This window comes from Myotis yumanensis, unplaced genomic scaffold, assembly GCF_028538775.1.
Source record: "Myotis yumanensis isolate MYYU_CA2020_CCGP unplaced genomic scaffold, mMyoYum1.0.hap1 SCAF_17, whole genome shotgun sequence".
In the NCBI taxonomy this organism is placed as follows: domain Eukaryota; kingdom Metazoa; phylum Chordata; class Mammalia; order Chiroptera; family Vespertilionidae; genus Myotis; species Myotis yumanensis.
Window position 1 is genome coordinate 39,959,891 of NW_027223768.1, and position 13,769 is coordinate 39,973,659.

Genomic DNA, 13,769 nt, shown 5'->3' on the forward strand with positions numbered 1-13,769 from the left:
GTTCATGGAGTGTAATGGACTTGTCCAGGTTTCTGCACAGACTTCCAGACTCGAGCTGGTGCCTTCCCGAGACTCCACGCTGTTTCTTAGACTTGCAGCGTGTGACCTGCCCACCGGGAGGCTAGACAGAACTGTGACACAAAGAGCTCAGCAAGGCCCATTATTCTGAAGCCAAAGCAGCCCTTCCTGGGCTCAAGGCACACTGTAGATGCTGCACTAGCAATTATATGATGTTTTCTAAAAAGAAAACAGGGGCGAGAGGAATTATGAAGAAATCAGAAAGGGAACATGAACAGCTTCTGCCCACCCGCTGTGCTTGCTGACTCTCCCTCCACAGGGCTGCTCCTTCCTCTGTGTCTTTGGTTTCCCCGGGGAAAAGGCACCTGATGAGGTCACTCATGCCTTAGAAAGTGCTGTGGAGATATTCGACTTCTGCTCTCAAGTCCACAAAGTCCAGTGAGTGTTGACCTTGGTCCCATCCTCTGGTCCCTGACCCTGACCCTTCTGTGGGATATGGAGGTGGGGGACAGGATAAGGGTCAGGGAAGCAGGTGAGGGCTGTTTTTAACTGGATGCCCATCCACCTGCTTTCCTTCACCTAATGCACCAGCAGAGTGGGCAAGCCCAGCCCTGCCACAGGGGACGGGGGATGGGAAAGGCAAGGTGGGGAAAGGACACCCCTCGAAAGCCAACCTGTGCCAGGTTTGCAAGAGAACCCGACGGGGTCTCTCTGTACTTCTGGCTTGCTTCTGGTAGAGGCCAAACTCCTAACACCAAGTTGGAGACCTGAGTTGGTTTTTAATAATTGGGAGAGGAAATGAGTCCTTGGGGTAGAAATGTGTAGAATGACCCGGCCTCTAATAAAGCTGTTAAGGTGAGGTTACCACCCCCAGCCCTGGCTGCCCCCGCACGGTGCCCTGAGGCTTCCCCAGCCTGAGCACCCAGGGCCCGGATTGTAGCCCTCTTTGGTCAACTCCAACGCATCACCCTCTGCCCTAAATTTTTCTACCCCCTGAGCCCCTAGTCATCTATAGACGCAGATGGATGTATTAGCAAAATCAGGTTGGATGCCACACACTGTATCTGAGTTATAATGACTTGTCCTTCTCAGCAATAACAGGGAGAGTTATGTTGTTTACAACTAGTCCATTTGGGAGGATGAAAACTTATTTTCCAGAAAAGTAGCTCAGATGAATACTTAAAAGTAACAGAAAAGTGAACCGGATAACCACTACTGAGAGCCTGGCTCTGGGTCCCAAACTCTTCACACCTCCAGAGCTCGTACAATTGCCCTCAACTAAGTCCAAAGGGGAAAGAGTGACATATTGACAATCCTTTCCCACCCTCCCCACCCCATTCCTCACCATGTCCCCCCTTCCCACGTTCTCTCTGCTCACTGTCTTTATCTCTTTCCCCACAAACTTCTTCTTGCCGGGCGCCAGTACCGTTTCCATCGGCGTGGCCAGCGGGACTGTCTTCTGTGGCATCGTGGGACACTCTGTGAGGCACGAGTACACAGGTGTGCTGAGCTAGCGTAGCTCCGCTTTCCTTCAGCAAACACCGTGCCTCGCCACCCGGCTTTGCGGGAGGAAGGACAGAAAGAATCAAGACCTGGGCCCTGTCTCCAGCCAGTTTGCTGTCTCCCAGATGGGGCCACGCCTTGTGGCTTTGCCCACCGGCAGCTGGATGCCCGCCCAGTGTGCATTCTGGGGCTGTGCATACGGCATCGGTAGTTGAGAGAGAGCAGGGGGAGGCAGTGAGCTCATGGAGGGAGGGGCCTTTCTAAATAATTTCCCGTTGACATTCAACAGTTACTCTTCCTACTGCCTGAAATAGGTGAGGACTGCTTCTTAAAAATTATGACTATTGGCATTACCGGTGAATAATACTCATCTCAAAAGAGAGTAGTAAGTAGGTGTTATCTCAAGTTTTCACTGCTCTTGCTATTATTTCCCTCTTCAATCCTAGTAGGGTTTCAATTGTTCAGAAATAATACCTCTAAAATACTGAAATAGTTATGTCTGAAATGATGCAATTTTTGAGATTTTCTTCAATATACTACCAGGTGGAGAGTGGGTGGGAGTGAGGCTGGAGCAGGGTTGGCTGTGGGTTACTGGCTATTGGGACTGGGTGATGTGTACATGAAGATTCATGAGGCTGTGTCTTATTGTATGGTCAAATTTCTCCATAATAAACAGTTTTTAAAAAGGAATAACTTGATCAGAAGTATTTAAGTTTATGTTATAGTGCAACCTTGAGTACCTAATTAGTTGTACTATTAATTGAGGGCTTATGAGCAGTCAGGCTCTATCCAAAGCGATGTGTATGTGTTAACTCATTAATCTTCATAAACTACCCTCTGAGATCGGCACTGTTATTCCCATTTTACAGATTAGGAAACTAAGACATGACAGAGTTAAAGTCATTTGGTAACATACGAGTTGGAGGTAGAGCTGGGGTTCAGAGTCTGTGCACTACAATGCTTTACCCCTTAAAGTAGCCCCTAAATCAGTGATGGCGAACCTATGACACGTGTGTCAAAGGTGACACGCGAACTCATTTTTTTGGTTGATTTTTCTTTGTTAAATGGCATTTAAATATATAAAATAAATATCAAAAATATAAGTCTTTGTTTTACTATGGTTGCAAATATCAAAAAATTTCTATGTGTGACACGGCACCAGAGTTAAGTTAGGGTTTTTCAAAATGCTGACACGCCGAGCTCAAAAGATTCACCATCACTGCCCTAAGTCCATCTTATACACACACCTCGTCTGACCCCATTACACACTCTTAAGGGATCACCGAATGAAGGTAATTCATTCTGAAAATGAAATGAAAGAGTTCATGCCCAGAAACATGCAGACATGAATTTGTGCCTCATTTGGAGGTCAGTGTCCCAGGCCCGAGCTTTTGCTTGTCCATCTTGTAGCCAAAGACCAGCTGTACCTCACCCAAGAGCCTCTGGGCCTAGGGTGAGCCCACATACAGAGCCCTCTCCACACACCAGGCCTCTCTGCCTCTGAGCAGATTGTCCCCATGGCCTCCCAGCTGAGGCAGAAGCTTTTCTGGTCACTAATTGAGTTCACTGCTGCATATTTTTAAAGGCCACTGGCTGACTATGGGTAGTTGAAGGTGAGTTTGATGTCATTCATGAGAGGCAAAGGGAGTAAAGGGTTAAAGTGCCACCCGGGGACAGGATTTCTCAGATTATGTTCAGTTCCATGGCCATTTCTCCCACTCTTTGCCTTTCTCTTTCCTGTTGCAGTCATTGGCCAAAAAGTCAACATAGCTGCCAGAATGATGATGTACTACCCAGGAATCGTGACTTGTGACTCCGTCACCTACAATAGCAGCAACCTACCAGCCTACTTTTTCAAAGAGCTTCCAAAGAAAGTCATGAAAGGTGTTGCAGATTCTGGACCAATCTATCAGTGCCTGGGCCTCAACGAGAAAGTGTGAGTGTGGGGCACTGACTTTGCAGTATTTTGTAGTAAAAGAAGGGGGAGAATTACGACAGCAAAACAGTCACCCATTTCAGATTCAAATCCACTTTATGAAACTAAAATCTATTCCTTCCCCGGACGAAGGCCCAGATTTCAAAATCCTTCATCTTTCTCCATCCTATGGATATGGTGGAAGACCCCATTCTACCCTTGTTCTGAGAATCAGAGGGTGATTCCTCAAAGGTTGTGCAAACAGAACAGGGACCCCCCCCCCCCCATTTGCATATGTCTGTGGACCAAGGTGGACCAAACATTAAGTATTTATTTATCAACCAACTTTGCGTCAGCATTGGTAGGACTAATAGAGTATAAGATATTGTTCGTCCTCTAGGCCTCTAGTGAAATATATTCCCCCAAAGCCCAGCCTAGGTGCAAGGGTGTCACTTTTAGGCTTAAAATCCTCCAATGGCTTCCAGTCATTTTCATGATGTTTCAATTCCTTGCAATGACATACAAGGTGACCATCTGCCTTTCCACCCTCACCTCCTCCCGTGTCCCCTCCTCTGGGGCTCTAAGTAGATTGTCCTCCCCATCACCCACCCCATCCCTCGTCCACTGGGAAACCCATAGTCAATCTTTGAAATTCAGCTCAGGGTTTATTCCTCTGTGGGGCTGGCTCTGGAACCACCCAGTCGCTGCCCAGCCAGTCCAGCTCTCTCCACCTCGTGCCACTAACTCTACAGGCCACGCTTCTCTGAGATTCCTCCTCACGCTCCTCACGACTGCCCACCCGCTGCCTTGAACGCTCTCTGAGGATCATGATTATGGCTTGTTCATTCTTACATCCCCAGTGCTTGGTGCACAGCAGGCACTTGACACTGATGCGTGAATGAATGACTCGCATGGAAAGCGCAAACCTATTATTCTTAAGGGTGTTCCAAAATTGCCGCAAGAAGTGATTTTGATAGAAAACACAGGTTTATAATTAAAAATTGTAAATTTTTTATTGATTCATAAAGTATACAGTATAGGGTTATGTATGGAATAGCAAACTGGATTATCATGTCGAGATAGCGAGCATCATTAACTGTTATTGCCTGAGCAGCCGCAATTTCGAAGAAGAATGGTCCGATGATGCCTCCAGCCCAAAATCCGCACCAAACAGTGACACGTTGTGGATGCATTTGTTTCTCAACAATCACTCGTGGATCAATTAGTGATCTTAAACACGTTGGCCGTCCTTCAACAAATCGTTCAACACAAAACACCGAAGCAGTTCGTGAGAGTGTCGCTGAGAGTCCAGGGACATCAATTCGGCACCGTGGTCAAGAATTGGACATTTCGAGAAGCTCTCTACAGCGTATTCTCACGGAAGATTTGCATCTTCATGCTTACAAAGTTCAATTGACTCAAGAACTGAAGCCTACTGATCACACACAGCGAATAGAGTTTGTTGAATGGATATGGAACAACAACAAGTGGATACTGATTTTTCGAACAAAATCGTCTTTAGCGATGAGGCTCATTTTCATCTTGATGGCTTGGTTAATCGACAAAATTGTCGCATTTGGGGTTCAGAAAATCCATGAGTGATTGTTGAGAAACAAATGCATCTACAACGTGTCACTGTTTGGTGCGGATTTTGGGCTGGAGGCATCATCGGACCATTCTTCTTCGAAAATGCGGTTGCTCGGGCAATAACAGTTAATGGTGCTCACTATCTGGACATAATAATCCAGTTTTCTGTTCCATACATAACCCTATACTGTATACTTTGTGAATCAATAAAATATTTACATTTTTTAATTATAAACCTGTGTTTTCTATCAAAATTACTTCTTGCGTGAATTTTGGGACACCCTTTATTAACCAGCTGGAATCTAAGTTTTAAAGGGCCAGATAGCAGAATTGGTGCTACAGTAGATTCAAGGAGTCTTTATTATTCACCTTTGTATTCCCAGGGCTCGGCACTGTACTTGGCATGTTTAGATCATCAATAAAATGCTAAGTGAATAAGTGAATGAATAGTAATAATTTTTGTGAGCCCTTATTAAATATTAGGCACTTTATCTCAAAATATACAATATATTCTTTTTTTGTTGTTACTCTTCATCTGAGGATATTTTTTCCATTGATTTTTAGAGAGAGTGGGAGGACAGGGGGGAGAGAGAGAGAGAGAGAGAAGGTAAGAGAGAAGAGAGAAGAGAGAGGAGAGGAGAAGAGAAGAGAGAGAGGCTCCTGACCAGGAGTCAAACTGTAGACCTGTGGTGCAAGGGCCGATGCTCTAACCACTGAAAACACCAGCCAAGACTTTAATGTTTCTTTCTTTCTTTTTTTTAATCCTCACCTGAGGATCTTTTCCCATTGATTTTATATAGAGTTGAAGGGAGGGAGGGAGGAAGAGAGAGAAAGAGAGAGACATCAATGTGAGAGAGACACATTGATTGGTTGCCTCCCGCACGTGTCCTGAGTAGGAACAGGGATCAAACTTGCAACCCAGATACATGCCCTTGACCGGGAGTCAAACCCACAACTCTTCAGTGCGTGGGCCAGCTATCTAAGCATGGAGCCACACTGGCCAGGCTATAATGTATTCTTAATATCAACCATATCAAATAGAAACTATTATTTTCTCCATTTTACAAATTTTAAAACTAAGGCTCAAAGATGTTAAATGACTTGTTCATGGTCACAAATCTAGTGAGCAGTGGAGACCAGGTTCAGCGTGCCACAGCAATGCCGCTTCTTTAGCAACCACAAAAGCTCGTGGGTACAGCACACATTGACTGACCTCACAGAGAAGTGGCTTCAACTGACCTGGGCTGGACTCGGCTCAGCTAGCCTCGGCTTCTCACATGCCTGGGGTTCAGCAGGTTGTTGGCAGATCCAGGAGGACCGCAGGTGGGATAAGTGGGCAGTTTGATTGGCATAAATGGGACAATTCGGCTCTAGGTATCTCGTCCTCTCGCACTGTCTCGGCCATATCAGAAGAGCAAGAGAGAGAGCCCAAGGCGTAAGCATTTTTCAAGCCTCGGTGTCGTGTTTGCTGGCATCTCGTTGGCTGAAACATTCACACGGCCGAGCCCAGAGTGGGGAGGGCACTGCACGTTACCTAGCAGAGGGCACAGATACTGCAGAAGTCAGCCTGTCACAGAAGCCCAGACTGCCGCACCCCAGAGCCTGCCACTTTGTGATTTTCCTCCACCATCTCTGTAAATAAGAGTGTGGAGCCTGGCCAGTGTGGCTCAGTGGTGGGTGTTGGCCCATGAACAAGGAGGTTACGGTTTGATTCCTGGTCAGGACACGTGCCTGGGTGGTAGGGTTGCAGGGACTCAATCCCAAGTAGGAGGCATGTAGGAGGCAGCCGATCAATGATTGTCTCTCATCATCAATGTTTCTATCCCTCTCCCTTCCTCTCTCTGAAATCAATAATTTTTTAAAAATCATATTTTTAAAAAAGAGTGTAGAAATACACATACAAATATGAACAGGACCTCCCATGGGAGATTGCTGTTGTCATGCCAGGCGGAACCACGTAGTACGACATACAGACCAGGAATGAGCTGTTTAACCAAAAGGCTCCTTCAAGAGAGAATATGCAGCGATCAGGCATGAGTGCCCTGCCTAGTCACCACCAGACACGGGACCTTGCGCAAGATACACTCTCTGCACCTCCATTTCCTCACTTGTAAATGGACGTAATCATAGTATCTCCTTAGTAAGGTTTTGTCAGGAGCAAAGGAAATGATAGATGTAAAGTACTCAAAACTGCCAGGCACGTGGCATGTGCTCCACAAAGGTGAGCAGGGACAGACTCTGCAAGCATTTATTGAACAAGGTCCCCGGGGCTGAGGAGAAGGCGGCTGTAAGTCGCTTGGACTCTATCGCCAGGTGAGAACACCTCTTTCTCCTCCTCTTGGCATCTGCAGCCCGTGAGCCAGGGGCAGTCGGTTAGAGACTGGAAAGGAGGCTCCCTGGGACCAAGCAGCCTGCTCTCCGCCTGCCCTGCTGTGACTCTAACATCTCTGTTCTTCTCCTCAGCATGTTTGGTATGGCCTACCTCATCTGCAACAGGAATGAGGCTTACCCTCTGCTCGGTAGGTAGTGGGCCTTGATTTCTAAACTCCCCTAGTGAACTATAACAACACATGCAGAACAGTGCGCCAATGCTAAGTCTGCGGCATCATGAATTATCACCAATGAACCCCTGATCACTATCCAGGCCAACTAAGAAAAAGAGCAGTGTTCAGGGCACCCTACGTGCTTGGTCTCTCCCTCCCCACAAAGACCCTGACACCCTCCTCCCCAAAGACTCTGACACCCTTCCTCCCCCAATGACCCTGACACCTTCCTCCCCCAAAGGCCCTGACACCCTCCTCTCCACAAAGACCCTGACACCCTCCCCCTGCCCCCAAAAGACCCTGACACCCTCCATTTCTTAGGCCGTTTTTAAAAATCATGTTGATGAAACGATGTATCATATAATTACACGTGCCTTCTGTTAATCAATGGAAAACAAGACTGGCCTTCCACAGGGAGCTGGCCAGAAAAGGTTTGGCCCCAAATGAGCCTTCAGCTCTTTTGACAGGATGTGCTCGCTCCCTTGGCATTTCAGTCCTGCCTGTTCCTTCCCGTCCAGGTTTCAAAGGCTGTGGCCTACTTTCAGATTTTAATCTGGGCACCCCGTTACATATATGTAAAAACACACCAAGTAATAGTGACAGGGCTGCAACCCAAGCTGACTTCGATTTTCTTCTTTTTCTTTTCTACATTTTGCATACTTTCTACAGTGAACATTTGTTACATGAAGAATAAAAAACCCTAACACTTATTTTTACTAAAAATTTGGGTTGTTCTTAGGAATAAGTCTACATGCTTTTTTAAAGTAAGTTGAATTTTCTTATCACTGATAATCCTTCTAGTAGCCCTGAGATAAGTATAATTTCTCACTCACAGAGAGCAAGTTTCCTTCGCAGATTGGAAACAAATTATTGGAAATAAAATATTATATCCATAATCATTCAATATAGAAACCCTAACTATAATAAATGTATTTCTTAGTGTAATAATCTTTAGATGACTTCTACTGTGTTATAGCAAAAAAAGGAAAAGGGAGGGAAAACAAGAACTGAAGTCAGCGATCCCTGGTTTCATTCCTGGCTGTGCGATTCCAGCGCACCTCACTATCCTGCACTAAAATTCAATGGACGTTTTAATGCGCATTATAAGAGTTGCATATATAATGTGCATTATTGGGAATCACAACTGGAAAGCTCTAGAAAAGATGTTAAAACATTTCAAAGTGTGCAGAACCTCACGAGAGTCTGTGAAAGATGCCGTGGAAACCCCAAAGGTGTCCTTAGGTGTCGTGTCACTATGTGCTTCTTATGTCTCTCCACTATTTTATGTTGACTGGGTTCGCTCTCTTTTTAAAAAAATAAAAATGACAGGACGTGAGAAGGAGCTGAAATACTTTAGGTGCAATATGAAGGAATTTCTGACGTCCAACTGCAGCCGCATCCTCATGTACGAAGGCTTGTCCGGCTACGGGAAAAGCCAGATACTCATGGAGATTGAGTACCTGTCCCAAGGTGAGAACCACAGGTGAGTGTCTGGCGATGAGCGTTTATTTCTTGTCCACCCAGAGAATCCTGATGTCCTTAAAAGTTTCACCTCTTTTAAAGTCCCTCTCCTTTATATAATTTGCATCATGTAAATTACACACCACCTGTCCATTACGGGTGCCATGCACCCTTGTGCTAAATAAATAAATAATGATAATCATATTGAACCAAGACAATGAGAAGCCTGCCGACCCCCGGAGACCCTGATTGCATGCCAGGTGGAGCTTGGATATCATATGTTAGAGCTTCCTGGTTAAGGCCAGTGTGCAGGCAGGTGGAGAGCAGCTGGAAGAGGTGGAGGCCAGGCTAGGGTGGGTGTGCAGGACAAGCACATACATTTATCCAGCCGGCTGACAGTCATGGGTTCACACCATTCAGCTCTGTCCAGGAGTGGGGGCGACAATGACAGGCCTCTGCATTTTCCTTGGGAAGGCAAAGCTAGTGTATTGACCTCATATTGCTTGCCTCCTCTCATAGCGTGAATGTCATGAGGGCTCTCTGTGGGACAACCCACCGAGTACCCTCACTGTGGTCAGCATGGGGTTCAGTAGCAGTGATGGTGACCACATGCCGAGGTCTCGCTGCTTCCACCACCCAACCTGAAGGCTTTAAGGGGAAAATGCTTAGTGGCCTTACATTATTTTTAGCTGTACTTCTACTCTTTTTAATGTCAGGCCTGAGAGAGGCCTGTTTTAAAATATCTTTAACATTGTTAAGGAGATAATTCATAACAATCAGAAGACATTCATTCATTCATTCCATTACTGAGTTAGTACTGAGTTACTACTATGCTTCAGGAACTGTTAAGTTCTGTCTCCACTTGCGAGAGCTCCTGTAACAAAGTACCACAAACTGGATGGCTCACCAACAGAAATCTATCCTCTCTCGTTACTGGAAGCTGGAAGTCTGAGAGCAAGGTGTCAGCAGGGTCGGTTCCTTCTCAGAGCCATGAGGGACAACCTGTCTGTGCTTCTCCCCTGGCTTCTGGTGCAATTATTGGTGCCTTGGCTTATGGAAACATCACCCCAACCTCTGCCTTCATCGTCGCATGATATTCTCCCTGTCTCCAAATTTCCCCTTATGAAGACACAGTCATATTGGATTAGGGGCCCACCCTGCTCCAGCCAGACCTTGTCTTAATTTCATTACATCTACAATGACCCTGTTGCCAAACAAGGTCACATTGTGAGGTACGGAGGTTAAGACTCAGCATATGGATTTGGGTGGGGCGTGAGTAAACCCATAACAAGTGCCGATGCCCCGAAGATGAAGGATATCTGATTCCCGCCCTGTGGGAGCTCTCACAGAAGAGAGATGACAATCGAAATGGGATGTGGAAAGGACAATGACAGAGGCATCCTAGGGAGTGTGGCGGGAGCTGAGGGAGAGGCCTGTGTGACCCAAACTTGGGACATCAGGGAAGAGTGCCGGAGGCTGCACCTGAACTGAGATGCACAGATGAGCGGGAAGCGAGGACTGGGAGGCGCTGTGGGACGTGATCACGCTCCAGCTGGGGAGACACGGAAGCGAAGGCCTGGAGAGAGTAGATGGTCCTGTGCTGTCTGTTAGTGGTGGAGGATAGGCTGCTGAACAGAGTGGCAAGAAAGCACATATGAGGCCTTGGAGAGTCTTGTATGTCACAGAGAGGACAGACCTAGCCCTTAGAGCAGCGGTTCTCAACCTGTGGGTCGCGACCCCTTTGGGGGTCGAACGACCCTTTCACAGGGGTCGCCTAAGACCATGGGAAAACACATATATAATTACATATTGTTTTTGTGATTAATCACTATACTTTAATTATGTTTAATTTGTAACAATGAAATTGGGGGTCACCACAACATGAAGAACTGTATTAAAGGGTCGTGGCATTAGGAAGGTTGAGAACCACTGCCTTAGAGGATGGGAGCCACAGAAAAATCCTAAGTGGGAGAGAAGATTTGCATCTATCTAGAAACATTAGCCTCTGTGAATATAATGCATTCAGTGTCATGATGCCAGGCAGGGCAAGAGGCATGCCACTGGGTAGCACTGGTGAGAGGATGAGGGCATGCACCAAGGTGGAGGTGGTGGGCCTGGGGAAGAAGGCAAACCGACCTGGGCTTAGGAACCCAGTGGATCAGGCCAAGTATCTGAAGCAGAATTAAGAAAGGCTTGCAGATGGCTTAGGGAGTTGCTGGTAGGACAACTGAATATGAAGAGTCAGAGCTTGCCTTCAACCTTTATTAATTTCCTAAAATATATTTAAGCTCGGCTGGTGTTGCTCAGTGGTTGAGCACTGACCCCTGAACCAGGAGGTCACAGTTTGGTTCAATTCCTGATCAGGACACATGCCCTGATTGTGGGGAGAGGGGGACATGTAGGAGGCAGCCGATCAATGATTCTCTTTCCTCATTGATGTTTTTATCTCTCTCTCCCTTCCTCTCTCTAAAATCAATAGAAACATATTTAAAATATGTATGTATTTTAAAACTCTCTTCTGATTCTTGACTTTCTTATAAACAGGACTATTGCTATTGCCTTGACTAAGATCAGCTTCCATCAAACTTTTTATACCATCCAGATACTCATGGCCAATGTCTTAGGTCTGGATGCTTGTAAACACTACAAAGAACGACAGACCAACATTGAAAATAAAGTCAAGACACTGTTGGATGAGAAATTCCATTGTATCTTTAATGACATTTTCCATGTCCAGGTAACTACCTAGTGTAAGACTTCCTCAAGAAATAGTGATGGGGCAGGTGAAGCAATTCTTCACCGATTCTTTGTGACCTGGCATCTCTTTGACTTGTGATACCCTTTTCTGTTCTCACCTGGAGAATCTGTGTGGTGAGGAAGTGCCTCCCAATCTTCCCTGAATGAGCATTCCCCTTACTGAGACATAGTGGAGGTGTCTAGAAATGTCACACTCAAGAAAATCCAAATGCTACCTGTTGGTTCGTTTTTCTTCACCTTTCTATCAAAGCTGTGCAATCCTAGCCCACGCCTCTGCTCCAACGGTGCCTGCCAGTGCAGGACCGAGTGTGCCCTGTTCGTTCCTGTATCTACTAGATCCAGTGACAAAGGGTATTAAAGCTGGAGAGGACATTATGGATTATCTAACACATGAGGATTTGAAGGCACATAACAGTGAAGTGATTTGCCCAAAGTCACACAGCTAGTGGCTCCCTTTGCTGTTTCCCATAGTTAATGTTCGAATTATTCTTCACACAGTTCCCTACCTCACGAGAGGTGTCCAAGATGAGCATCTTGAGAAAGCAAAAGCAGCTGGAAGCATTGTTTATGAAGATCTTGGAGAAAGTAAGAACATCTGCAGGTCAAGTAATGGGGGGAGGAAAACTGGGCATCGCATCACAGAGCTGGGCGACCTGAGGGGCAGGAAGCTTTGAATTGTGGGAAACCTGGTATCCTAAAGTTTTTCTTTCTCCTCCATCCTTCCAAACTTTGAGCTCAGAGTCCATTTAGAATGTAGCCCCAGGCTGCCCCCCTCTCACTGCCCCAGGCTGTGAGTTCAGATTATGCTAAACTTGAACATAGTCCCTTAACATTATTCCTGGGCCTCTCCTTAAAACTACCCTCTTGGTTTCCCATCCGTAAGAGATGCAGTACATGTGAGTGGCTTGTATGTAGCCTCTGCAGTAGACTACCAAGGGTGGAACCTCAAGCAAGTGACTTAACCTGCCTATGCACGTGTAATATGGGGAAACAGTCGTACCTAGTCCCAGGGTTGTAAGGCTGAAATGAAACACTCAACCAGTGTTAGTGCTCTCTGTATGCTGATGGTCACCAAATCTATATTCTAGTTCCCACCACCCTCCCAAGTTCCAGACCACATTTCCAAGGACGTATATTACACAAGGATGTAGTAACTCCCACTCATTTCAGTGGCTAGTAGTAAATTTATTTGTTTCCTACTTCAATGCCCTTTCTTCCTCATTCTGATCCTGATCCTTGATTAGCTCATGGTAAATTCATTCATGCATCGTTTACTCCTTTCTTCTTTGCTCCCCTCCTAACCAGTTGCCACATCCACACGTCTACTCAGTTGCTAGATCCTCCTATTTCTCCGTTGGGTGGTCTCTGGAATCCCCCATGCTCTGCCCCCTGCTGTATCGGGCTCCTTCTGGACCATTGTCATAGCTTTCCAACCAATCTCTGCACCTCACACCTCTTTCACCCCAATTCATCCTCCATATAAGTGCCAGAGTATATGCAAATCCAATCATATACACTTCATACTCTCTGAGTAATTCCCATTGCTAAGGAGATAAAAACCAATATTATGTATATTTTAACCTGGAGAAATGCTACTCATCCTTCAGTGTCACCTCTTTGGTGACAACTTCCCAAATCACTAGGCATGACTAACGCCTCTTCTACCTGCTTCTGTGGCTCTTTGAACGTATTTCTGGTTGAACTTTCCCCACTGTGTTTGTGAGCCTCTAGGGACGGGAGTCTCTTGCTCATGGCTACAGCACTATTGGCCAGCATTGTTTCTGGCACATAATAACTGATCACTAGCATAGAATACATGTGGCATTGAATCAGGTTTACAATTCAACACCCTCCTTCTCTATCCAGGCAAATAAGCTAGGCAGTCTGGGTAGTTTCTGATACCAGACTTTGGACCAGGTACATCACCAGTATCCAGGAAGCTTCTTAGAAAAGACAGATCTACGAGTCCTACCCCCAAAGATCCA

The 13,769-nt window shown here is 46.1% G+C and overlaps 1 protein-coding gene across 1 annotated transcript in view; it reads left to right on the forward strand.

Moving 5' to 3' along the window:
* Positions 1-13,769, forward strand: part of ADCY10 (adenylate cyclase 10) — a 58,883-nt gene that overhangs the window by 17,263 nt on the left and 27,851 nt on the right. The window contains exons 9-15 of the mRNA XM_070396293.1: positions 338-456; positions 1,442-1,518; positions 3,268-3,457; positions 7,487-7,542; positions 8,896-9,049; positions 11,572-11,764; positions 12,283-12,369. Of these exons, the coding sequence (XP_070252394.1) occupies positions 338-456; positions 1,442-1,518; positions 3,268-3,457; positions 7,487-7,542; positions 8,896-9,049; positions 11,572-11,764; positions 12,283-12,369 (876 nt within the window). The remainder of the gene's footprint in view (positions 1-337; positions 457-1,441; positions 1,519-3,267; positions 3,458-7,486; positions 7,543-8,895; positions 9,050-11,571; positions 11,765-12,282; positions 12,370-13,769) is intronic.